The sequence below is a fragment of the Fragaria vesca genome, linkage group LG5 (assembly GCF_000184155.1).
Source record: "Fragaria vesca subsp. vesca linkage group LG5, FraVesHawaii_1.0, whole genome shotgun sequence".
Classification (NCBI taxonomy): Eukaryota; Viridiplantae; Streptophyta; class Magnoliopsida; order Rosales; family Rosaceae; genus Fragaria; species Fragaria vesca.
Window position 1 is genome coordinate 10,730,278 of NC_020495.1, and position 25,050 is coordinate 10,755,327.

At 40.0% G+C, this 25,050-nt stretch overlaps 3 protein-coding genes and 2 non-coding genes across 5 annotated transcripts; 2 read left to right on the top strand and 3 right to left on the bottom strand.

Annotated features, from left to right (window-relative positions):
- The first annotated feature begins 10,403 nt into the window (after positions 1-10,403).
- On the top strand, positions 10,404-13,580 carry LOC101303227 (microtubule-associated protein TORTIFOLIA1-like). The gene is made up of 5 exons (XM_004299550.1): positions 10,404-11,285; positions 11,386-11,497; positions 11,616-12,190; positions 12,467-12,887; positions 13,035-13,580. The coding sequence occupies exons 1-4, from the start codon at positions 10,506-10,508 to the stop codon at positions 12,869-12,871; spliced, it is 1,872 nt and encodes a 623-aa protein (XP_004299598.1). The 5' UTR covers positions 10,404-10,505; the 3' UTR covers positions 12,872-12,887; positions 13,035-13,580.
- Positions 13,581-13,704: 124 nt separating this feature from the next.
- LOC101303517 lies at positions 13,705-15,330 on the bottom strand. The gene is made up of 2 exons (XR_184659.1): positions 15,067-15,330; positions 13,705-14,131 (listed from the first exon to the last, which is right to left on the bottom strand). It is a non-coding gene; the product is annotated as an uncharacterized LOC101303517 (transcript).
- A 250-nt stretch (positions 15,331-15,580) lies between these two features.
- LOC101304878 lies at positions 15,581-18,818 on the bottom strand. The gene is made up of 4 exons (XM_004301238.1): positions 18,804-18,818; positions 18,513-18,689; positions 16,636-17,993; positions 15,581-15,829 (listed from the first exon to the last, which is right to left on the bottom strand). Exons 1-3 carry the CDS (start codon positions 18,816-18,818, stop codon positions 16,653-16,655), a joined length of 1,533 nt encoding a protein of 510 aa, XP_004301286.1. The 3' UTR covers positions 15,581-15,829; positions 16,636-16,652.
- A 1,334-nt stretch (positions 18,819-20,152) lies between these two features.
- On the top strand, positions 20,153-24,065 carry LOC101305182 (pentatricopeptide repeat-containing protein At1g74850, chloroplastic-like). The gene is made up of 4 exons (XM_004301239.1): positions 20,153-21,978; positions 22,603-22,917; positions 22,996-23,103; positions 23,360-24,065. Exons 1-4 carry the CDS (start codon positions 20,153-20,155, stop codon positions 23,697-23,699), a joined length of 2,589 nt encoding a protein of 862 aa, XP_004301287.1. The 3' UTR covers positions 23,700-24,065.
- A 56-nt stretch (positions 24,066-24,121) lies between these two features.
- On the bottom strand, positions 24,122-24,203 carry TRNAS-AGA. The gene has a single exon. It is a non-coding gene; the product is annotated as a tRNA-Ser (tRNA).
- Positions 24,204-25,050: the final 847 nt, after the last annotated feature.

The window sequence follows — 25,050 nt, forward strand, 5'->3', positions numbered from 1 at the left end:
CTTAACCGTGGAGTGAAATAACACTCCTATATGCGAAAACTAATACAGCAAATGTAAAACGTTGAATTCTCTCCGATAATTTGAGAATTATTATTTTAGATTTCTGTCCATAAGCTAATTGTTGATAAGTTTTTGGATTGTGGAGAATAAATCTAATTAAATGACAAATAAATATGAAATACCCTTTAAGAAAATCTAGTTTATTATTCAATAATCCAATTAGGTAGTAGAGTAAGGCTTAGAATCATGAAAATAATTCATGTAAAAAGACAAGAACATTCTTTCCAGTTATACTTACTTAGTACACAACTACACCAACAAGAACACCATACACGTCTCTAATATCTCTAATATATGCAAATTTGAATCTGTCCTATTGTCATTCTGTGCATAATAAGGATTCTCCAAATAAAACAAACTTCTCTTTTGGATTAAGAATAGTAGTGAGTAGTGACATCACATTACTTAATCTTGGACAATATACTTCTTTTCTGGCTAGAAAACCTTTTTGCTTTCTTCATGTTATTGGGATTGAGACAGAAGCTAATACCAGAAAGTCATTCTCAAACTTTATAGGTTACTAATTAACGTATAGTCCATCATGAGAATGTCATCACAAGCATTTTGGTATTAACACGAACTGGTATGGTAGGTAGAACCGTAAAACTGTGGGAGTGATCAAATATTTTACACCTACATTCAAGGCGGATGTAGGTGTAAGGATAATTACGGCAGTAAACCACAACAACATTTATTGCGGAGTCATGAACTCATTAGTTGTGGCAACAATAATGTCAATAAAACGAGGTGATAATATAACGATAATAACGGAGTTAAAGGCGACTTGCCGATCAAGCAACGACAACTAGCTGGCCAATCGTCGCGCAAGACAACTTGTTGAGCAAGTTAACTTTCCGATCACACCGGAGGTAACTTGTTGCATAAAAAGTAATTTCAACTCGATTAACATTTTCATCTGTTAATAAGTAGTGAAGTAACCATGTAGCACATTTGATCTTAATTCTCGACAGTTCCTGGTCAGCTCCCGCTCCATTATGTATTTAATTGGTGAGACAAAATCCTCAAACAAAATTTCTCATCACCAACAAGAAACAATAATACTCTGGAGTTTGCGAAGACTGTACGTATTAAATTTTCTCATCAGATGATAAATGATTTCAAACATAGTAAGATGAAAATGTCAGGTCATGATATGAGCTTTCGATAGATGTTGGTTTTGTTCGAAAAATGCTGCAAAACTTACGAAAGAGGTATGGTAAAAACCAATTATAATTGCATGTAAAGGGACAGGAACTGGTAATTCACACTCCTAAGTTAAATGGTTAATCTTGACGACGTGTTAATCTTGTTAATTATGATGTACTTTGCTTACAAACTGATCAATATATAAACTCAAGCCTGGCTTGATTAAACTCTTGATCATGGAAATGCAGATCAGTCAACATATTCCATGGATGTCTCAGAGCTCCCTTTGCTTCTGCTTTTCTCAACTAGTACCCCCACGGTTATACCATCTTCCTTGGCATGATCTCCACTACTACCTTCACCACCAACAGAACTAGTATTAGCATTACTACTACCTTCAGCACCAACAGCACTAGTACTAGCATTAGCTGCATTACTACCACTACTACACCCAGCGGCGCTGCCGTCACTACTCTCATCCCTCCTGACAACAGCCAAGTGAAGGTTGTTCTCGCGGTCACGGAATGACCAAACTTGGATCAGATCACCCGGTTCGAGACCGTTTTTCTTGGCAACACCACTCCATTGAGTTATCAACACATACGATTTGACAGTTTCCTTGTATGTCCACTTCTTGAAGCATACCGGTTCCTCTTCCCCCATAGGGTCTATAATTGTGATGTCCATGAACTCTTCTGTATTTTCAAGCCTTCTCACTTCATCCGGTTCCAAGAAATTGCATAAGAGTTGGTTCATAGGCAGTGACAACCGATTTTGCTGCTTCTCTATGTCTGATTTGTACAATCTCTTCTGTAATACCAACTGCGCCTTGTTACTATCCCCTCCCATAGTTTCAATTTTTCTCTTGAAATTTTCAGGCAAGTCTTGATGAATAGTACATGGTGGTGAGTTATATTTCACCCTCTTCTTCTCCCTATGTATCATTAAACCCTTGCCCTTATTCTTGCTCTTCTTGAAATCAAAATCCTTATCTTCGGCATCATTCTCATAACTCCTTTTACGTGGTTCTCTAATTTGTATACCGTAATTTTTTCGAGATTTAAAATCAGAGGAGATCTGCTTCTTGCCGTTGAAGGAAACCATCTTCTTCATCTTAGCCAAATCACCATGATCATTGCCCTTGGAGTTGAACAATTTCTTATCTTCAGGCAAGTCATGATGATGACTACTTGGTGGTAAGTAGAATTTTCTCTTCAAGCCCTTGCCCTTCTCCTCAAGTTTCCTCAAATCCGAAGCCCAATCGTTGTCATCAACGTCGTCGTCATCATCAATTTTTCTTATATATTCAGTAGCAACAGCAAGTTCATTTTTCTCGGAGGGGAAGGTAACCAAGTCTTGATGAATAGTATTTGGTGGTGAGTTATATTTCACCCTCTTCTTCTCCCTATGCATCATCAAACCCTTGCCCTTATTCTTGCTCTTCTTGAAATCAAAATCCTTATCTTCGGCATCATTCTCATAACTCCTACGAGGTTCTCTAATCTGTATACCACAATTTCTGCGAGATTCAAAAACAGGGGAGCTTTGTTTCTTGCAGTTGAAGGAAACCATCTTCTTCTTCTTACCCAAATCACTATGATCATCATCCATAGAGTTGAATAATTCCTCATAAAACACCAAGTCTTTCTTTCTTGTATGCTCTTCAGGCAAGTCTTGATGATGACTACTTGGTGGTGAGTGATATTTTCTCTTCAAGCCCTTGCGCTTCTCCCCACGCTTCCTCAATTCAAAAGCCCAATCATCATCGTTGTCGTCGTCATCATCATTTTTACTTGTATATTCAGTAGCATGTTCATCTTTCTCGGAGGTGATGTTTCTCTTGTTACCCAAATCACCATGATGATGATCATCCTTAGAGTCAAAGTAATCCAAATTATCCTTCTTCAATTTCTGACCCAAATGACTATGATCATCATCACTTTCGTCCCTCCTCTTGCAGATTACTTTCATAGCAATAAGCTTTCTCAGAGATTCAACAGCGGAACTCGAACTCTCACCGCTTTCTTGGGACTTGCTGCGCTCTCTTTCGCATCGTATCACCTCATCTTCCTTGTTGCTAGCAACAGCAACAACCCAAAGCAATTGATCAAGAGGGCATAGCTTCCTTTCAGCTCTTACCTTGCACTTAAACGCTCGCATAACTTCTAGGCTGACAACTATATTCTCCTTCGCCATAGATCGAATAATAGATCAGTAAATGTAACCTACAAATTCAATTGCTCTCTTCTGTTACCAAAGTGGGCACTGAGATTAATCTAATTAATTGTTGTAGGACTTGTTTATATAGGCTGGAGTTTGTTCCTTGCTTTGTCTGATTAGGATACTAAATCATGTATTCAGTGTCCGAGGAGGATACTAATTTAGTTGGAGTTGGTATTCCTTTTGTGATGTATGAAGGAAATTAGCCCAGAACTACAAGTATTCCTTGTCCGTCTAGGATATTGTGTATCACCTGTTGCGCGCAATTAATTAGTCTTGATATACTTTGCTGTATCAATCAGCCTTGAAATAGATGTCCAAGGTTACTTAGTTGTATCAAGAAGCATTGGGAATGCATAACAAAAGTTTCAAGAGGCTTTGTAAAAAAAAATCAAAACACAAACTAACACGGATCGGAATTTAAAGACATGTATAAAGTTATAGTTTACAGAATGTGCCATTACTGATCTCTCCTCTACTACTTTAACCATCAACAATAGTACTACAATTACTGCTACTACTATCAGACCCGGCACCATCACTGTCACCCCTCTTCACAAGTGCCAAGTGAAGCTTGTTGTTGGTCTTATTCCGAAATGACCAAACTTGGATCACATCCTTGGGTTTAAGACCATTCTTTGCAGCAACATAGTTCCATTGAGTTCTCAATACATAGGATTTGCTTCTGCCGTAACCGTAGCTCCACTGCGTTAAGAATATATCTTCTTCTTCAACCATGGGGTCTATCAACGTGATGTGCAGTTCCCCACCTTTTATCTCGAGCCATTCCTCTTCATCCTTCTCCAGAAAAGGGCATAGGACTTGTTTTCTAGGCATTGAAAACCGGCTTGCGGTGGGAGCCAAGTCACTGTCGTAGAGCTCCTTCTGAATCACCAAGCGCGCTTCATCGGAGCACCCTCCCATAGTTTCAATCTTTCTCTTGAACTCCTCAGGCAAGTCTTGATGTTGAATACTAGCGAGTGGTTGTGAGTACTTCATCTTCTTCTTGCTGTTGTTTTCGGGCTTCTTGGATTCGAAATCCCTTACTTTCTTGGATTCCAAGGTACCCATCTTCAGCTTCGTGCATTCCACCCTCGGATCACTATGACCATTGTCATCGTCCCTCCTTGGGCAGAATATTTTTAAAGCATCAAGCTTTCTTAGGGCTTCAAGAGCTGAACTTGAATTCTCAAAAACAATTTCTTCTTCCTTGTTGCTTGCAACTGCACCAACGAAAACCAATTGATCAAAGAGCGAATTCTTCTTATCACCACCAATTACCTTGCTCTTAATATCTTGCATAGCTTCCACTGTAATCATTAGATCCCCCATCTCAATCTTCTTTTTCGCTTTCTCGATTAATGAATGCAATAGAAGTCAAAATTACTCTCTTCAATTTCTGTATACTATTTGTTGTGTTCTACCAGCATCAGATAGATCTTGTATATATAGGCCGGGTAAGTTATCTAATTAGGAAAGTGATAACTGTGAATTGATAAATATATAGTGCCATTAGGAAAAGTGTACTTAGGAAAGTGATAACTGTGAACTGAAAATATATATTGTGCCCTTAGTGTCCTATAGTACAGAGGAAATTAATTAAGTATATATTGCTTGATTAGGAAAGGAAACGATGAAAAGGGTTGAGGCCGGAGAGATCTTCCGGTAAACCTTGCAAGAACAATGAGAACGTACAAGAGAGAATTTGAAAAATAAAAGTAAAATCTATTCCAAATAACCATATGTGAAAATTTGACATCTGAACAGTAAAACTTTAACCTAGACCGTTTAGAATAGAAGATGAGCCCAGATGCCAAGGGTAATCCCTAATCCACCCACAAATACATAGCGGAAGCCAGAAAGCCACCTGCTTCTGGGTTTGGGTACAATTCCTGAAGGCTTCCTCTCAACCTTTAGCATTGAAATGCCATCTGGTAGCAAATGATTCAACTCTTTTGTTAAATTAGGTTCATCAGAAAGAAGAACAGACATCTGCGACAGTTTTACATGCAAGTACACATTAGTTGTAGAAGTCATGCATGGTTAAGTACTTCAACTGGATCATGAGCTAATTTCACTAATTGTATAAAATCATTGAAGGAAAAAAATAATGATCAAAGTTTATAGGAACCTGTTCTAGTAACTTGTGAATGCTGGTCTGCTTATCTTGATACTCTCCAACAACATCCAAGAAGGACTGGTATTTCTCCTCACCGATTTTTCTCTGCAAATAGTTACATAGAAAGAACAAGAAATCAAAAAAAGCATATATAGTTCTAGCTAGCTAATTAAGTTACCTTGGTGTCAAAACACTTCAAGTTATGTACCTTCACTTTCTCCATAAAATTCCTCATATCTTCGCTCGAAGCTTGTTTCTGCAAAGGGTTGGTGAGGGGTTCGGCGGCCGCGGCAGCCATCTTATTGAATTTTCGACCAGACGAACTGTTCCAATCTGAAACTTATAAAGAAATAAAAGTATAAAACATTTAATAATTAATTGAAAAAAAAAAAAAACCAAACAACAGAGAATGCAAAATTTTGAACAAATCTTTTGATGGTTAACACGTACATATATTAATAGGTTGGATATCTCAGGACATGGCATATCAATCAACAATTTAGCTCCAAACCTTCAACGTACTTAATCACACGATTGAATATTACAATGAATTGTACTCCGATCAACACATAAGAGGGATTGAAATTTGTAAACTTAATTAGATCGAATTGGCTAAGGTCTTACTCATGAAGAACTCTGGATCCAAAAATCTAAAGAATCACAATCTGTCATGCATCCTATAAGATCAATAAGAACCAGAGCACGAGTTGCGTTTGAAACAACTGCTGTACGTACCTTATTGCTTGCTGAACTTTCCTCTTGAGAATAACTCAGTGGCTTTGAGATCACACGGCCAAAGAGAGCACTATAATAAAGTAATAAACCCTAGAGTCAGAGTTTCTTCTTCAACAAGTAAGATCAAAGCTGGGTTTGGGCTTTACTTAAAATTCTAACTTGGACCAAGAAACCCCAACAATATTATGCACAGGCCGAAGGTTTGTTTCTTGTTTTGTTTTCCTATCTTTCTGGGGAAAGCAACTAGCTTTGTGTTTTAATCGGATGAAATACAAATTGGATTTTGCTGATCGAATTAGATTGAATGAATCAGAAGTGTCTTTCAGTTTCTCAATCCTACCATGTCACCCAGCTGGATTTGGACTTGTAGTTATAGCATCTTTTTTTTATGTTGAAGGCCCTAATTCCCTAAAAGTTGCAATTTTGAAGTTGGACTGTCATGTCCAGAGGTCTTTTATGCTCAAATCCAAATTATAAACACGACAAAGAAAGATCTGTTAGTATGATCAAAAGGCATAAAAACACCCTCGACCCGAAGTAGAGAAATTCTAGCTAGCAAACAAGATGAGTTAGGAGGAGGATCTCTAGTTGAACAATTTTTCATCATACCGAGTGAGACATTTGATCCACCAATTACATCGTTCACCGTCAATATTCTAATACCCTGAGTTGGTTAATTGTTAATATGCGAAATTTCGTGAATTGACCTCTTAAATTTATGTTAGTAGATTAGATGTGTCAAATCGCACGACTGCCACGCGTTCTTCTTAATTAGACCAAACTACAAAGAAAACTTAAACACGTAGATTTGTTAACTTCATTCAAAGCGAAAACCCAACATATGCATGATTGTCCTCTTCCTTCTTCTTGGCATGTGGAATTATGAAGAAGGGTGATGATGAACAAGGCAAAATGATGATGATACACATCTATTTTTCATTACCACACTACCACTCAAGATCATATTTTTGAGTCCACATCATCACCATATTTTGAGGGTCATGATGGAACCCAAAGCCTTTTCTTTGGTTTCAAGTCACCCTGTACTTGGCTTTGATGAACAAAATATCCTCATCTTACATTTCACTTGTTTGGTCCAGAGCATAGTGTCATTTTCCTCCATGTTCAATCTTGACCACGTGTCAACCAAGCATTGGTCAAGCATGAAATTCAGTACTGTGAATCTAAAAGAATGTTTCATTCAATTGGCAGGATGTGCCTAATTCTGTGTATATGGGTGTACAGGCCTACGTATAACATAGTTCAAATACTACTTCAATCCCAGAACCATGTTTCTAATTTGACCTCTTCATGTTACGTGTCTCACTACAATACAAGGAAATGGCACATGGTCTGTACTCTCTGGCCAGGTCTGGATGGAATTGAGTTTGTTAGTTCAACCTCATGCCAGCCATTAACATTTGTCTGAAACTGTGAGAAAAAACAAATAAAAAAAAATTCCCTTTTAGGGTCCTTTGTAATATTAGAATTTTATCGATGCAAATTGATTAGTTATTGTTTGTGGTATATTAACATATTTAACGGTTTATGTTGTATTATATTAACACACTATGTACCTAGGTAAGAAGATGATAGAAATCTGGTTTTGATTTAAAAATCGAGTCAAATTTCAATTGGCCTAACTTCATTTGAATTCAGTACATAGACATTTTTTTTATGAGACCAAGTAGCTACTAACCGTTCTGAGGTGCCCATGACTTATCTTGATTAAGATCCTAAAACTCTCAAAAAGAGAAAAATTAGAGCCTAGTTGGGGTGGATCAGACGGATTTTATTTAGCGGGGTTGATTGGTTTGGTTTGGAATTTCATATCAACAAGTATGTAGGATGTTAATATTTGTTTTACAAGTAATTTCTGTTTCACCATTCGTGTGACATCACAATATCACAAGTAGAGGTATACCAAACTTGAAGCTAATCTGAAGTGAAGAATATGGTAGTAGAAGTTTTCTCTAATTTAGTTGCATATGTTAAGTGTGTGATCAGTGATCTTGTTGCATCCAATACTACCAATCAATGAAGTTAGCCCTAAATACCTTTCCTTGATTGGGTGCACCCAATCCACCCTTCTCAGCCAAACCACCAAATCTGCAATTCATTCTGGTATTCAGGAAATAATCCAATCAGAATTAATACACCCTTCTCATTTTCTGAACCAATTTTTCTTTTCCTTGCTGAAAATCTTTCCCATTCAACCAGTTTCCAAGTTACCAATTTCTTTAGCTTCAGTTCCCTTCAAACAGAGTCCAAATCTAGATTTTCTGTTCTTTTCCAAAATGGTTACAAGTTGAATGCATAAACAGGTAGGTGAGGAGAGGTTGGGAGTAGGGTTCCAAGTGCAGTACACTTTTGGCCCACAGTTAATTAACAAATCCCATTTCTTGATTTCCCATGAGAGTCAGACATGAATTAAAAGGTTAGAAATTTATATCATACTCCTTAAAATAGCTGTTTGTTCCAAATTATAGGAATTATTGGAGGTTTAGAAAAAGGAATATAGCCTTTTTTGTCTACTGCACATGGTTCTTTCTCTGTCTAATACAGTAATACTACATTACTAATAGGTATAAGCTATCATGCTTTTAATTAGTTCAACCTCTTATTGGTTAGGTGAGAAGAGAAAGCCTTTTGATTTGGACCCTTTATGATGATGAAGAGGTAAAACAAACCCTTACTCCGAGTAAAAACTAGGACATTAGTGTTTTTTCTCCACAAGTTGCGCAAGCTTTACATTTAAATACGAGGTATATTGACCCTAAAAACGGACAGCTAATGCGGTCCACTTATTGAACAAGGTTCTATGGTCGGTCCGCAACCCCTAGATGCCGAAGACGTCCTTGGGGTGATCTCATAGTTCCTATGGGCTGGAGATGATGGAGTCCCACTGAGCTACTGAGGAACAACAATAGATTAGATCTCATAGAGTTTAATTCCCGTTCTCAACCCATGACCAATATGAGCTAGAAGTTTCTTTTGTAACCCCGAACCTGATGGTTCTATTAGCGTCTCGTTATAATTTTATTTTCTTTGATATTAGTGTCAACACACACGTAAGAGTTAACAAAAACATGAACAAAAGGTTCCATCTTCTAAAATCAAATTTCATTGCTAGTTTGAGCACTTGCTACTAATTGAGATTCCAAATATAGTTAAGTTTTGAGTATGCTCGTAAAGTATATGTTATTTCAAGTAGAGTTTTGTGACTGTATGGGAGATCATTCATGCACTCTTATGAATGAATGAGGTGAAATCCAAATCGAAACTAGAATTATGAGTTGGCCTAAACAGATTTTAATTTAGTCTGGACGTGGACTTGATTTTGATATTTATTTTTTATTTTTTATAATGAATCTCAAATATGAAAATTCTCATATTTTAGCTCAATTCCTTGTTCATATTCGACAATCTCAACCTTTAAGTCGTTGATCGTCTTCTCGTTACAATGTCTATCAAAATATGCTGATGTCGCTTACATTAACTAAGAAAATAGAAAAATTTGGAGATAATATGACAATTTAAGACCTGAAATTCCGTGCTCACTTATTACCTAGTTATGATCATTTTGGGTAAAAAGAAAACTACACGAAATTACAGGAGCTGGATCATAGCCACAGTCACCGTGACATAATTAACCCCAGCAACCGTCACGTGACACCAAAATTAACCCACCCCCCATTAACTGCCGCGTAATAATTCATCACGTGCACTCGTGCCTTCCCCAATTTACTTCTCTCCTGCACCGGTGGTCCTGCATCCACCTGACCGCCACCTCCCCCTCCTCCTTAGCATGACCAATCATATCCGCCGCAGTGTCGAGCTCACACAAATGGGCCCGCAGATGATCCCAACCTCGCTAAATCTTAATTAAGGTCAAAAACAGGCATGACTAAACTGCCCTTGAGTGAAGTGCAAAAGAGGGAAACCCTCCACCCCGCCAAGTCATAATCACTCTTAACCCACAATTAACGAATTAACGACCCACTAAGCACACACGACGCCGTTTTAACAGCTGCATTAATATTCTCGTGACGACTCTCTTTCCAGTTTAAAAGGGAAGAGACACGACTCGGAAAAGAAGAGAGACCAGTCAGAAGACCACCGCCACCTCCAGCAATGCAGCTGGAGATTCCCGAAGCTCCGCCGCCCGAACCGTAAAAAAAACCCGACCCGAGTCCAAACCAGAACAAACGGCCACGTATCCGCAATGCCTCCGGCGCAGAATCTCAAGCACCAGGTGTTCACGTGCCTCACGAAGCTCTCCGACCGTGACACGCACTCTCTCGCCGCGACGGAGCTCGAGTCTATAGCTCGGAGTCTTGACCCGACCACCGTGCCGACTTTCCTCTCATGCATCCACGCCACCGACGCCTCCGACAAGTCGCCGGTGAGGAAGCAATGCGTGCACCTAATCGCCGTCCTCTCCGAAATCCACGGCGACGCGCTGGCGCCGCACCTCTCGAAAATGCTCGGCAACATCACCAAGCGCCTCCGCGACCCCGACTCCGCCGTCCGATCCGCCTGCCAAAACGCCGTCGCTTCGCTCTCCTGCCACGTCACCAAGCCGCCGTTCAGCTCGTTCTCGAAGCCGCTCACCGAGGCGCTGTTCACGGAGCAGGACGTGCACTCGCAGATCGGCGCGGCGCTCTGCCTGGCCTCGGCGATCGACGCAGCGGCCGACCCCGAGCCGGCCAGGCTGGCGAAGCTGTTGCCGAAGTTCGAGAGGCTACTGAAGAGTGACAGCTTCAAGGCCAAGCCGGCGCTCTTGACGCTGATCGGGAGTGTGATCGGAGCAGGCGGCGCGTCCGGTCAGGGAGCTCTGAGGAATCTGGTTCCTTGCTTGGTGAACTTCCTGAGTTCCGATGACTGGGCGGCGAGGAAGGCGGCGGCCGAAGGCTTAACGAAGCTGGCGGTTGCAGAGAGAGACTCGTTGTCTGAATTCAAAGCTGGCTCTTTGAGAACTTTCGAGAGTCGGAAATTCGATAAGGTAAAGAAAAAAAAAGTTTGATCTTCATTGCTTCATATATGTGTTGAAGTTTTGTTTGTTAGTTTTGTGAAAATGTAGTGGTTTTGAAATGTGAATATAGGTGAAGGGTGTTAGGGAGGTTATGAATCACATGATGGAGGCTTGGAAGCAGATTCCTGATCTCTCCGACGAGGCTTCTCCGCCGCCGGCGGATTCAAATGCTTCTTCCAGAGGTATTAAATGAAGGATTAATGGATCTTAGATCGCATGGTTATTCAATTTAAAACTTAATTAGATTTAAAGTCTCTGATGTGTTTTGTTTTTTGAATTGGATTTTGGTCTTTTTGATAGGTCCAGAGAATGGAAGTGATGGAAGGTATCCTGCTGGGGCCAGGATTTGTGGTGCTTCTGGTGTTGAAGCTCCTCAATCCAGGAAGAAACACATCTTGGCTAACAGATTGACTCCACCTGATAGTTCTTATGCTACCACTGCTAGGAAGAGAAGCCCTTTCAAGAGTAACGAGAAGAAGACTCCATCAATGTTTCGAAGGTCAGAACACAAGAAGCCTTTGGATATGGAAGTTGAGATTGCTGCTGGTAATGCTTCAGGGGCTTTCCGTGATTGTTATGAGGGGGATGAAAATGCCCCGGAAAGGATCAATGAAAAGACTAGATTTTCAAAGCCAGAAACTAAGAGGGCCTTGTTCCAAAAGAGTTCTGATAACAAAGTGCTAAAGTTTGGGGGGTCGAGGGCTGGATCTCGTGTTGCTCCATATCTTGAGGAGACCTCAGAATCTACAGTTGTTGTCAGTAATGCTACAGAGGATATCCATAAGAACCACAGAGAATGTGAGGATTTGTCCCTTATCCGCAGTCAACTTAGCCAGATTGAAAAGCAGCAGTCCAATTTATTTGATCTCCTGCAGGTTTGTTTTCACCCCTTGAAAATTGAGTTCCCTCTCAAAGTGATTTGATTAGTTACATGCAGCTTACTGTTCAGAAGGAAGTTATGCATTGTTAAGGTTCATAACATCAGTATGTAGCATGAAGAGGGCCTTTTTTATAGAGTCAATAGTTCATATTTGTTGGTCTAGCCTGATAAACATTCTGACAGATCATAGTTATTAGGCAGGGGACTGATCCGCGATTCATTCTTACATGAAGGGTTTCTTATAATGTTCTCCATTTCATTCTTATATCAGAGATTCATTGGTAGCTCACAAAACGGAATGCATTCTCTGGAGACACGAGTTCATGGGCTAGAGCTAGCTCTGGATGAGATCTCCTATGATTTGGCTTTGTCAAGTGGAAGGATGACTAATCTCGAGTCACGTGGCAAAACTTGTTGCATGCTACCTGGTGCTGACTTTTGGAGCACCAAGTTCTGGAAGAAAACAGAAGGCAGGTACTCAGCCTCAAGGATTTCTAATTCCAGGGCTGCAGCTGCAACAGCCTTGCGTTACAAAGCTGATAACAATGGCAGTGCTGAAACATCTATGCTGGAGAACCGTAGGTTTCGGCTCCAGGATAGGAATGGATTCATTGTAAACCCTTTGGCAGAGATTCAGACCGACTCAAGAGGTATATCAGAGGTGGCACGTCGCTAGCCAGTTGAATCAGCAGGTATTGTTAAATGTTAACTATTACCTCACAGATCCCTCCTGTCATTTTCCACTTTCCCACCATTGTAGAAGTCATACTATTCCAATACCTTGTATAATTCATCTCTTATGGTGCCGTGTATCTAAGATGAAATTCCTTTGTTCCCAGATCTGCAGCATAATACCAGGTGGAAAGTTTTAGTCTATTCTCAGTCTTGTGCTGAGCATTCGACATGAAACAATACTAGCTACAAAGGCAGTCTGTTTGTGGTATGTGCTTATTGCAAACATCCAATACGACTATCTACTACACAAGTATTATTTTCATACGACTTGCAGAAGATACCAAAGAAGAAAAAACTTTATCAAGCGCAGCTTTCCTTGTTCAGTTTGTTCTTGGTTGTATGATTCAAAGAAATCAGATTTATCATTGATATACGAATGCCACGATCTTGGAACAGAGGTTGTAACGTGTATAGAGGATTTACTAGGGCTTTCATTCTCATTAGCTGGGGATTGTTTTGTATCTGGATCCTTTGTTATTATTATATTTGGCCCTGAAAGAACTATTGAGATCTGATGATGGTGATTGGTGATGCATTTTATATTTCTATAGTTTCCAGATAGTTGTTGCTTTGGCATGAAGCAAAGACAGATCAAAGTACTGTAATTAGAACTTCTGTCTTAATCAACTGCTTTGCCGACAATGTGATTCATATGTGTTTCAGTAGCGGCAACAAGCATTCAGAGTGGGTGTACAAGTACCGACAGCAGTCATGGTGTTACTGTTACATATGGCAAGAAACCATGGGAGATTACTAGGAAAGAAAAATAACAGTATTCGAATCCTTTGGTTGTGTTATTACATAAACATGGAGAAACAAGAACACATTTGCAAGATCTCACAAGGGTTCCAACCAAAAAGCTGATCACGATGGGAATCAAATCGATACAATGAGTTCATTTCTGGAAAGTTACTAAGATGCACAGTGATGTTTAAACACTTTGCTTTTACTATTGCAACATTGAATAACATTGAATAATATGATCTCAACTGTAAATTGGAGCTAGAGAAGTATTTCAATATGCCATATCCATATCACACAAGCTCCGCATAACAACCGGCTAGTAAAGCCAACGGGTCCAAGATCAACACATATAAAACGTATAAGAACAAATCAGTGCTGCAACATTCCCAGAGAATAGAATCCCAACCAGCTGGAAGGCTCATAATTATGAGGCTTGTTCATCCTCATACTCAATTTTCTGCACATAAAGGAACAAAGATATCAGAGAGGAAGATACTGGAAGGTGTTTAGAACCATTTATCTGCTAGAAGACTCCCAAATATCAATCTAAGTGTAGCGTCAGCAAAAGTGCTTCGGACGATACATCAGAATAGAACACTTCAACAAAAGTAAATAGCATGCTACGCAATTCAACATGACTACAAATATCCTATTCTTTGAAACCGAGGCTTCCCTGTATCATTCAATCTACATGATACACTTCAAGAAAAGAGTGCTGGATTATGGACATCTTGTCTTGTCTAGTTAAATATTCACAATTGTAATAGCAATTGCAGATGCGCGAGCATGGTCATAATTACCGCTAGAAAACAGATCAATTATGCGAACCACCTTTTAAAAAATCTTATTTGAGGTGTACTAAAGTGATAAACATTATCACAGACATATAGAGGATTCTTAATCTCAACTAAGAGTGATAGCCTTCACACAAATTTCACTCATGGCACATACTTCTTATACTTTTGGACAGCTTTCATATTCTCTGGCCTCTGCAAGGTTTATCAAGCACACTAGGGGATGCATAAACCACAACACACAAACACATCTTTGGTTCTCAATCTTCCCACATGTTCTTTTCGACATCAGTTCCTGAGGTTCTTTCAACTTTTGCAAGTTCCGTTTTCCAAAAATGTCTATCATCCTACACCTTTCATCGATATACCCAAACATACACAGAGCTGCAAAGTAAACAGTATGCTAGTCCTAACAACCAAGAAATGCATAAACCAGGTCAAATTGTTCATCTTTATTGATACTAAAATTAGGTTAAAATTGATTTCAAGAGATGAATCTAATTATGTTCACAGGGTGCAAAACATGGGTCTCAATTACATCACAGATACACAAGTATGAAGTAAACCCAGAAGAGGAGAGAGAGAAGGGTGGTTGTACCGGTTGAGCTTTGTGCCAAGCGATGCCTCTGTAGACATTTAAAGAGAAAGTGCCGGTGAGGTAGATGGTGGTGACTCCCAGCCCCGCCGTGAATGCCTTGAACGCCCAATCACCTGCCTTCGCCACTATCCCCATCTCCTCTCTTTTTCTCTCAGACCCAGTTTTTGCTATACCCAAAATCTGTGAGCCCCGCAAGTCTCCAACTCCAGCTTCAACACTCCAACAAAGCTTCCTCTATTTTGTTAGGGTGGACAGAACGCGCACACTCATTTCTGGGGCAAGGGCAAAACAGACATTTCACGTCGGGAATAGCAGTATGTAATAGTTTTCATTAGTTTGAAATGTAGTTTTTCAAGAAAAAAAAGAAGCAATTCATCATCTTGATCCAAAGGAGCGGTATGGTACTTGATTCATGCTACATGTTATCTCAGTAGTTTCAATGTGAATAACTAAAGATGGACCATCAATCAAATCTTAAGGACGAGCAACTTGAGTTTGAGTTGTCAACCAAAGATCCAATGAAAATTGCAATTTATCATTTACTAAAGTTTATAATGCAAGATATTACAGAGAAGTAAAATGTCACAATATTGTGACTTCAATTTCTATACTATACATAATTCCCATATAAGTAAACTCAAGAATCTAGTTGTTCCTCAATAATGTCACTATATCTTTTGATTTTCTCTCCCTCAATAATATTCATCATTGAATTCAGAAAGCCGAGGCACTGGTTTCAATTCCTCTCCGAGGGAGAGATAAGCTGCAAGACAAAAATGCAGAAGACATCAAGACATCATTAAAAAAGAAGGCTCAACTAGTAAGTCCACCCGGATATCAGAACTACACATAAATTTGCAATTTATGCTTCTGAATTTATCATATGCGGCACAGAAGTTGGCAATTACAAACAAACACTGTACTGAAGGGATAACACTCTCACAACATAAAATGGGACACAAATTTGACTGCTACCTGAGATCAGATGCACCGGAGAATGTACATGCATGGATTTTGGGTACTGATCTTTTACAGATGCATATAGATGAAATAATAATTGGTAGTTACTTCTGAAGTTGCTTAAATAGATAGTAACTAGGAATCATTCAGTACAGAAGAAACAAGGCTTGATTTGCTTTCATCCATTTGGTTTGATTTATATATTCTTCATAACAGTCTCTCAAACAGATTACCACCTTCTTCAGCCAAAAAATGATTATTCAAAGATTGTTATAGACAAAATACACTTCAATTTACAACTACAAAATCATGGCAGTTCATCAATATCTAAGCAAAGATTTGGCTGCCTGACCTATCTAAATAAATAACACTAGGGAGACGCAGAAACATAGTTTAAGTAATTGAGGCAGTCTAATGGATTACTTAATCTTTTCTAGGAGAACCATCAACCCATTACACATCACAGGGTCACTATTAGCCACTATAATTGACTGTCACATAACTCTTCCTAATCCTAGTTTTACTTAACATATGAATGTCAGAGGTGACACAAATAAACATACATACAAAGAAATAAGTATGACAAGAACAGAATAATGTATTGCCAACCTGATGAACAACCAGTCCTAGTCGTCACTATCCCGAGTCGATTCAAGCATCAAGGTCGACTGCTCTGGATGCAGAGGACCAATTATTGTCTCACTTGTATTTCCCTCCAAAGTCCCATACTGGGAGTTGCTTTCAGGCATGCTCAAGCTATCCTTCTTACACTTTCTGTGGAATGTATATTTCAGAATCTTATTGCTTTCAGGTTGACTAGCCACCAGGTCATCTATATGAGATGCTTCCAAAACTGATTCAACTTTCTGAAGATCTGTATTGCAAGCCAGAACCTCCAAACTTTCTGCAGAAGACCATTCTTGTCTGGTCAATTCAGTTTTTTCAGTCAACGACTTATCAATATTGGTCTCTTTCTGAACAGTCCAGGGTCTAGTCAATTGTACATCACTATCAGTAACCATATCAATGGCTGAATCTGAGCTCATTTCCGTTGTATTTGAAGTTGCCTTTGGGCTTGAAACAGATGCTGTTACTTCATCATCACATCTCTTGGCAGAAATAACTGTAAAACCATTGTTATTGGCTGAGTTAGGAGAAGTAGTGCAGCACGATAAACCAGAAACTTGGCGCATTTCCGTGAACTGATGAGGAAGATGGCCAAGATATGTGGATAAAGGAGATGCACTTCTATTTCTGGCAGTTCTTTTTCTCTTCCTGCAGGAGGACAAAATTGCAGGTACTTCTATTTCTGGCTGCTCCTTTTCTCTTCTATGGCTTGCATCCGCATGCCTCAGTTCCAATTCTACTAGGTTTTTCTCTACTTCATGCAAATCGTCAAACTTTGGTGTAGGTGTTACAGACACCCCTTTGCCTTCACCATTTCCGCTGATGAATGTTGCATACTTTGCATCATCAACTAGTCCAGAAAGAGACAACTTTTCATCAAACAAGTATCTTTCAAAAGCACGGATTCTCTGAGTGCACCCATTTCTGTATGAATCAGGCTCTTTACTTCTCATTACTATAGCGGCAAAATCAGGATCATGAACACAATTATGATTCTTGAGAGAATCAGATTCAACGTAACACTTGCTGCCCTCATATGTCCTATTCCAGTTGGACTTCTTGCCATTAGTTGCCACCACATCTGCCTGAGGATTAAGTTGAGATGTAATCATATCTGGAAAACACTGTCCATCCTGTGACATATTTTCTTGAACAGCAGTATCAACCTCTAAATTTTGCCTCTCCAGTGCTCGTCTCTTTTTTGCCTTCTCCAGTCGATCCTGTACTACACTCAACTCTCCCCTAAGGTCACTAACTATATCCTCGGCTTCCTGGAGCTGTGCTTCAAGCTCATCAATCTTTCCCTGTTGACTCATGGACTTCATCTCTGCTTCACCAACCTGTACATATGACACATTCGATCAACCCTTTATTGACTTCACCACATAATTAACAACAACAAAACAAAGAAGCAACACAATACATGCCGCTTAACTCCGTCTACTTGGGAAAGCATATTGCCACTCAGTAAAGCTAAAACCAAACATCAATAACTGACTTGAAAGTTGAAACACACAGTTGGCAAAAAGACACCAAACATCAGAAGTAGCCTTTTAATTATACTCATTGAAAAGAACACAACAAGAAGTTTAATGAAGATGCAGAAACTGGTAGACTAACAGCCCACTTTCACAAAGCATCACACCAAGCTATCAGTTTCAACAAAAGATCCAGTCTTTAACAGATAATGGGTATCTCCAATAACATATATCTTGTTCCCATTCATCTCAAGTTCATAAAAATCATAAAGAAAGGCCTACATTCTATCAAGCCCTATAATTTAAGGTAGAAACTACATTTCACACAAAACCCACATCAAAAGGAAAAACTTTAACCCATTTGATCAAAACGCCATCTACCTTAGAATCATAGGTGTGTTTAAGCCTGAGAAGCATCCGAAGCGCCTCTTCTTTAGTGTAAAGGATCTCCCTTTGAAGGCGAACAGCTCTCTTCTCCGACACCATTACACGCGCCGCCGCCTCCTTCGCCGTGTTGAGGATTATATCGGCGTATGCCTTCTTCAACGCCGTCAGTTTCTGCAGCCAAAAATCAAACACAGACAAAAAAACAATCAACTTCGGAAATGAACGATCGAGACCCTTTATCGGAAATTCAAAATCAACAAAAGGGTAGTCGCCGAAATCTGTTACCTCCGCCTGGTCCATTTCCCCGTTGCCGGTTTTCAAAACCAGGTCAGTTTCTGAGTCGTGATGAAGAAGAAGAGACCAGGGAGGTTTTCTGTTTCTCCCTTTTAACTGAAAGTCCTGAGTGAGTTACCGATCTGCCCGCAGTTTTGTGATTTAATTACGACTGTTAACAGGCCTCAGGCTCGGTGCGGTTTCTTTGGTTTTTTGTAATTTTTGGTTGCCCTTTTGAGTCCTAGTGGGTCGCGCGACATCATTGTAGGCCCACTTGTGGTGACGTGGATGCTTAGTAGGCGTGAAACGTGGTCGTTTCGCACGTGGGTTGGCTTTTGCGGGAAAACAGAAGCTTTGAAAGGCGTGGTGCGACAGTTGGGCGGTGGTTATTGCGGTTTTTACTGACTCCACTTGTTATTACCTCACCAGAAAAAATTATTTTTGTATTCGATACCCCAATAAATTACCTCCGGTTACTAACAGCAGCCACCTCCGTTGAGCTGACTTAAGTTATAAATGTTGGTCATGTATACATTGGCGGACACATGATTTTTTTTTTTTTAATAAAGGCAAATTAAAGAGCAAATTAGCTCACTATATGAGAGCACATTAGTCAAGATTCTTCATACAAATATATTCAAGGACTTCAAATATATTCTAGGGGAGCAATATCCCCTAGAAGCTTTGTTGTGTCCGCCAATGCATGTATTATCTCTCAATAAAAGACGATCCATATACTAGCATGATGACTTTTGACAATTCATCATAAGTTGTAATATCTTAGAAAAATGTTTTATGGGTATAACACTTGGTAAATCACACGGCATGTATGAGTGAGTCGCTAACTGAACGTGTTCATTTACACCTTATCCTCTATCTTTTGCTCTCCCCATTTCGAGTCTAAAATCATGAATTCCATAATAATTTCACAACACAAGAGGCTTTAGACATTAATTACCGTGTCTAGCTAATAGGAAGTAATTTCTCTTTGTTGAATGTTGAGATGTGCTTTTTGATTGTTTTTGTGATAAAGTGCTCTAGAGTCTAGTAACTGTATTCACCGCAATTTGAAAATCAGTTACGGCCACATCGCTGACGACATAACGCGCGCTCCGGGTCGCGAAATCCCATTTAACATTGAATCCGGCCCACTCCTCTCCCGCGTGCGAGCCTCTCCTGTCTTCTTCCCACCAATTTTATCCACAACAACCTTACACGTGTCTTTCTTCAAGCTCAGTCTCCTTCCCCCCTCCTCTTCAGTTTCTCTGTAAATTTTTCTCCCAACCAAAATCACCAAACACATTATCTTCAACCTCCAAAACCTCTCTCTCTGAAACTCTGATGCAACCCAAATTACCATAATGACCCTCTCCCCCACCCTCTCCATCTCCCGCCCTTCCCCTCTCTCCGCCCCAATCCCCAAGCTAAACCCTAAACCCCACCACCTCTCCTTCCTCTCCGGCCACCGCAAATTCATCCACGGCCAGCGGCTATCTTTCTCCGTCAGGGCGAAGCCGAAGGACCTCATCCTCGGGAACCCGTCCGTCACCGTCGAAAAGGGCAAGTACAGCTACGACGTCGAAACCCTAATCAACAAGCTCAGCAGCCTCCCGCCACGTGGCAGCATCGCGCGGTGCCTGGACATCTTCAAGAACAAGCTCTCCCTCAACGACTTCGCCCTGGTGTTCAAGGAGTTCGCGGCGCGTGGCGATTGGCAGAGGTCGCTGCGGCTGTTCAAGTATATGCAGCGCCAGATATGGTGCAAGCCGAGCGAGCACATCTACACCATTATGATCAGTCTGCTCGGCCGCGAAGGTTTGCTTGATAAATGCGCAGAGATTTTCGACGAAATGCCCACCCAGGGTGTCATCAGGAGTGTGTTCAGCTACACTGCTTTGATTAATGCCTACGGGCGTAATGGTCAGTTTGAAATGTCTCTTCAATTGCTTGATAGGATGAAGAAAGATAAGGTTTCCCCGAATATATTGACTTATAATACTGTGCTTAATGCGTGTGCTAGAGGGGGGTTGGATTGGGAGGGGCTGTTAGGATTGTTTGCGGAAATGAGGCATGAGGGGGTTCAGCCGGACCTTGTTACTTATAATACACTGCTTAGTGCTTGCGCCGGTAGAGGTTTAGGTGATGAGGCGGAGATGGTGTTTAGGACTATGAATGAGGGTGGGATAGTTCCAGATATAACCACCTATAGTTATCTTGTAGAAACTTTTGGTAAATTGAATAACCTTGAGAAGGTTTCGGAGTTGCTTAAAGGGATGGAATCTGGGGGGAATTTGCCTGATATTACGTCGTATAATGTGTTGTTGGAGGCGTATGCGCAGTTGGGGTCGATTAAAGAGGCAATGGGTGTGTTTAGGCAGATGCAGGAGGCAGGTTGTATGGCAAATGCGGCTACCTATAGTATTTTGTTGAATTTGTATGGGAGGCTTGGGAGGTATGATGATGTTAGGGAGCTTTTTCTTGAGATGAAAGTGAGCAATGCGGAGCCAGATGCTGCTACGTATAATATTCTCATACAAGTGTTTGGTGAAGGTGGGTATTTCCGAGAGGTGGTGACTTTGTTTCATGATATGGTAGAGGAGAATATTGAGCCGAATATGGAGACGTATGAAGGATTGATATATGCTTGTGGAAAAGGAGGGCTTCATGAGGATGCCAAGAACATTTTGCTTCACATGAATGAGAAGGGAATAGTGCCTAGTTCCAAGGCTTATACAGGAGCTATTGAAGCATATGGGCAAGCAGCACTGTATGATGAAGCTCTTGTTGCCTTTAACACAATGAATGAAGTCGGCAGCAGCCCATCAGTTGAAAGCTTCAACTCGCTTATTCATGCATATGCAAGAGGTGGACTATACAAGGAGACTGAACAAGTGTTGTCGATAATGGGTGAGTTTGGCATTGCAATCAATGCCAGTTCATTCAATGGAATGATTGAAGCTTTTAGGCAGGGAGGTCAGTTTGAAGAAGCTATAAAGACGTATGTTGAGATGGAAAAGAGAAGATGTGATCCTGATGAGTGCACTCTCGAAGCAGTCTTAAGCGTTTATAGTGTTGCAGGTCTTGTTAATGAGTGTGAGGAGCACTTCGAAGAGATTAAAGCTTCAGGGATATTACCCAGCGTCATGTGCTACTGCATGATGCTTGCTGTTTATGCAAAGACTGACAGGTTAGCTTTCACTCAGTTATATAACAAGTTTTTTTCTTTCCTTTGTTCAAGGTAAGGAGCAATTTCTAATCTAATGGCTACACTTAAAAATCTTCAAAACCATATGTTTTTATTAATGACAGGAACACGTAAGATTTGTATGTGTTAGTTGGGTAAAAGATAAAAGAAAATGTAATGGATGGTATCTGTGGAAACTTTGCAAAATTTTAACTGTTGTTATTTAAACCATAGTAGACAATCTTCTCTGATAAAAGAATAGGAAAAAGAATTTCTGTGCAGTTCTCCAGGAAAGACGTCTATATTCTCCATTCCAGAATCCTATACCTAGCTCGTTAACAGTAAATATTATGATACCTACAACCTTAAAGTTGTACCTAGCATTCTCTGTCACTATGTTAGTTTACAATCAATCACCAGAGAACTTCAGATCAACATTAAATGGACGAAGTAGTTAATTTTAACCTTTGAGGATCTTAGAGATGAAGTTTAATATGCATTTTGATTGCTCTTGAAGCTTGCTTATATTGCATTGCTATATGGATTCTGGAAGTCTAAACAGTAGTGAAGTTATTAATTTATTTTTCATGCGACGATGTATCTTACTTCTTAGGCTTCTTGGTTTAGGTGGGACGATGCCAATAAGTTGCTGAATGAGATGCTCACAAATAGGGTATCAAATATTCATCAAGTGATGGGGCAGATGATAAAGGGAGATTATGATGATGAATCTAACTGGCAGATGGTAGAGTATGTTTTTGACAAACTAAAATCTGAAGGATGTGGGCTGGGAATGAGGTTCTACAACACTCTGATAGAAGCACTTTGGTGGCTGGGTCAGAAACAAAGAGCTGTGCGAGTTCTTAGTGAAGCAACACAACGGGGGCTGTTTCCTGAACTTCTCCGCAAAAATAAACTTGTTTGGTCTATTGATGTGCACAGGTATGTGGAAAACTGGTCCTTTTTGGTCATGTCCTCTTACTCAGGTTTAATTCAGTCATACCATTGACCGTTTTGCAGGATGTGGGAAGGTGGTGCATATGCAGCAATGTCAGTTTGGCTAAATGATATGTATGAGATGTTCTTGAATGGCGAGGATCTTCCCCATGTTGCAACAGTTGTTGTAGTGTAAGCTTCTCTTTCCTCTCTAAAATTTCAGCGGTGATGTACTACATGTGCATTAGAAAATTTACTAATCAGAAAGAAACTTTGAGTTTTACATGTGAAGCATTAGAAAGAAAATTAATCCAACAAAAGCTGTGTCTTCCCTCAGCTAAATGAGGCTACTTTTCAGTACCATTAAGCATATGCCAAAACACGACCTTGCATAGATTGCATACTTCAATTTTGTTATCATGTTAGTAATGTACTTTGTTTTGAACAGACGGGGGAAGATGGAAAAAAGTTCAACGACACAAGATCTGCCGGTTGCAAAGGCTGCCTACTCATTCCTGCAGGATAACATGTCAGGAGCATTCAATTTCCCAAAATGGAACAACGGTCGAATTCTCTGCCAACGGTCTCAGCTTAAGAAACTTCTGTCAAGCATCGAACCATCTACAGATGGCTCCAGTAGTAAAAGTATATGTATTTTAAGCAACTCCCCCTTTCCTCCTCCAGGCACAAAAATATCACCCACCGATGTTGATAGTGGTCGGTATAATGGTACCAGTTCTGATGCAACAAGTAGGACAAGAACAGAGCTTTTGACCAGCACAGTTTAAATAGTGTAGTATACTCATCAGTTACCAAGGTTTTGGGAAATTTACTTTTCTCGATTTCACTAGAATGATTTCCCAGTTTGCAGCTGGCTGAAGTCTTAGCTTGGCAAAGTTGCAGCATTTAACGAACTGGGAACACAATGCTCATTGCTGAAGCTATAGTGTAAAAGTTCAGTTCCACGGTTTGTGCGAGTTCGATATGAAGTGGGTTTTGATCCTGGATTACCTTTGAAACACCCAGAGGTGATGAGGATTCTAGTTTTGTACCTCTAGAATATTCTTTCTTCATGTGTAAAATGTACATTGTATTTCCAGATCTGAAAATTTTTGAGAATGGATCGGTCCGGTTGAAGATCACATTTTCCTTTGCTATTATGCAAAAGAGTGAGAATGGATTGATCCGGTTGATCACGATTTCCAAAAAGCGTGGTCGGCAGGATTCGAACCTGCGCGGGCAAAGCCCACATGATTTCTAGTCATGCCCGATAACCACTCCGGCACGACCACTGTTCTGTCTACTACGATGCTTTTTAGGTTATTACCCAAATCTGTATTAATCACTTCATCAATAAGACTCGTTCTTCCTTGCAGATGACGCATTTGAAGATCCTATCAAATTTCATTGGTATTTTAGGATTCTGTAAGACCATATTGTATATGTAATCACGAATTGTTAGCACAAGGGTATTTTGATGCCTTGTGATTTTCTCTCCACTGATATATGTAATGTTCTCATTGTTAGTAAGTGAAAGCTCTTGTGGACTATCCTGTCTATGAAGGTGGAGAGGGCATCTCTCGAACAGATACAGAGCCGATTTGAGAAGCTAAAGAAGCAGAAAACTAATGGGGAGAGGTTGTTAACAGAGCAAAATATTGAGGTGAGAGACAATGTAGTAGCAGAGGTGGAGGAAGAGGAGGAGGAAGCTGAAATATTAATGGACCCTGAGGTTCAAGCCGTGATGGGATTTGGTGGATTTTCTTCACCCAACAGGTGACCAAATCGTGCCAATCAATAATCATATGTGTTTCCGTTAATTAGTTTCAGTGTTTCACACCCATCAATGACGATGACGTCTTATGGAGGATCACTCCAGATTCTAGCTACCATATTCAAAAACCAATACTTATTATTTCTTAAGAATCATGATCTTTTTAAATTTATACTATTCTAAGATATGTTGTGCGCTCTAATATATTGTGTGAATATGATTAAAAGGTTAGCTATGTGCACGCATAAAACCTACCTTAGTGTCTTGCCAAAACCCCAAAAAGTTTTTTCCATCGTAACTTATAAAAGGATACAGACATAATGTCCCTCCATATGTTCTGAAGTTTCATTGATAATCGATGCTTG

Bases quoted from the DNA above. Each gene is read 5' to 3' on its own strand.
- LOC101303227 (XM_004299550.1), top strand. From the start codon at position 10,506: ATGCCTCCGGCGCAGAATCTCAAGCACCAGGTGTTCACGTGCCTCACG. The intron at 11,286-11,385 runs GTAAAGAAAAAA...ATGTGAATATAG, and splicing joins AGAGTCGGAAATTCGATAAG to GTGAAGGGTGTTAGGGAGGT. The intron at 11,498-11,615 runs GTATTAAATGAA...TCTTTTTGATAG, and splicing joins TTCAAATGCTTCTTCCAGAG to GTCCAGAGAATGGAAGTGAT.
- LOC101304878 (XM_004301238.1), bottom strand. The intron at 17,994-18,512 runs GTAGATGGCGTT...TCATATGTACAG, and splicing joins AACACACCTATGATTCTAAG to GTTGGTGAAGCAGAGATGAA.
- LOC101305182 (XM_004301239.1), top strand. From the start codon at position 20,153: ATGACCCTCTCCCCCACCCTCTCCATCTCCCGCCCTTCCCCTCTCTCC. The intron at 22,918-22,995 runs GTATGTGGAAAA...ACCGTTTTGCAG, and splicing joins TGGTCTATTGATGTGCACAG to GATGTGGGAAGGTGGTGCAT. The intron at 23,104-23,359 runs GTAAGCTTCTCT...TGTTTTGAACAG, and splicing joins GTTGCAACAGTTGTTGTAGT to ACGGGGGAAGATGGAAAAAA.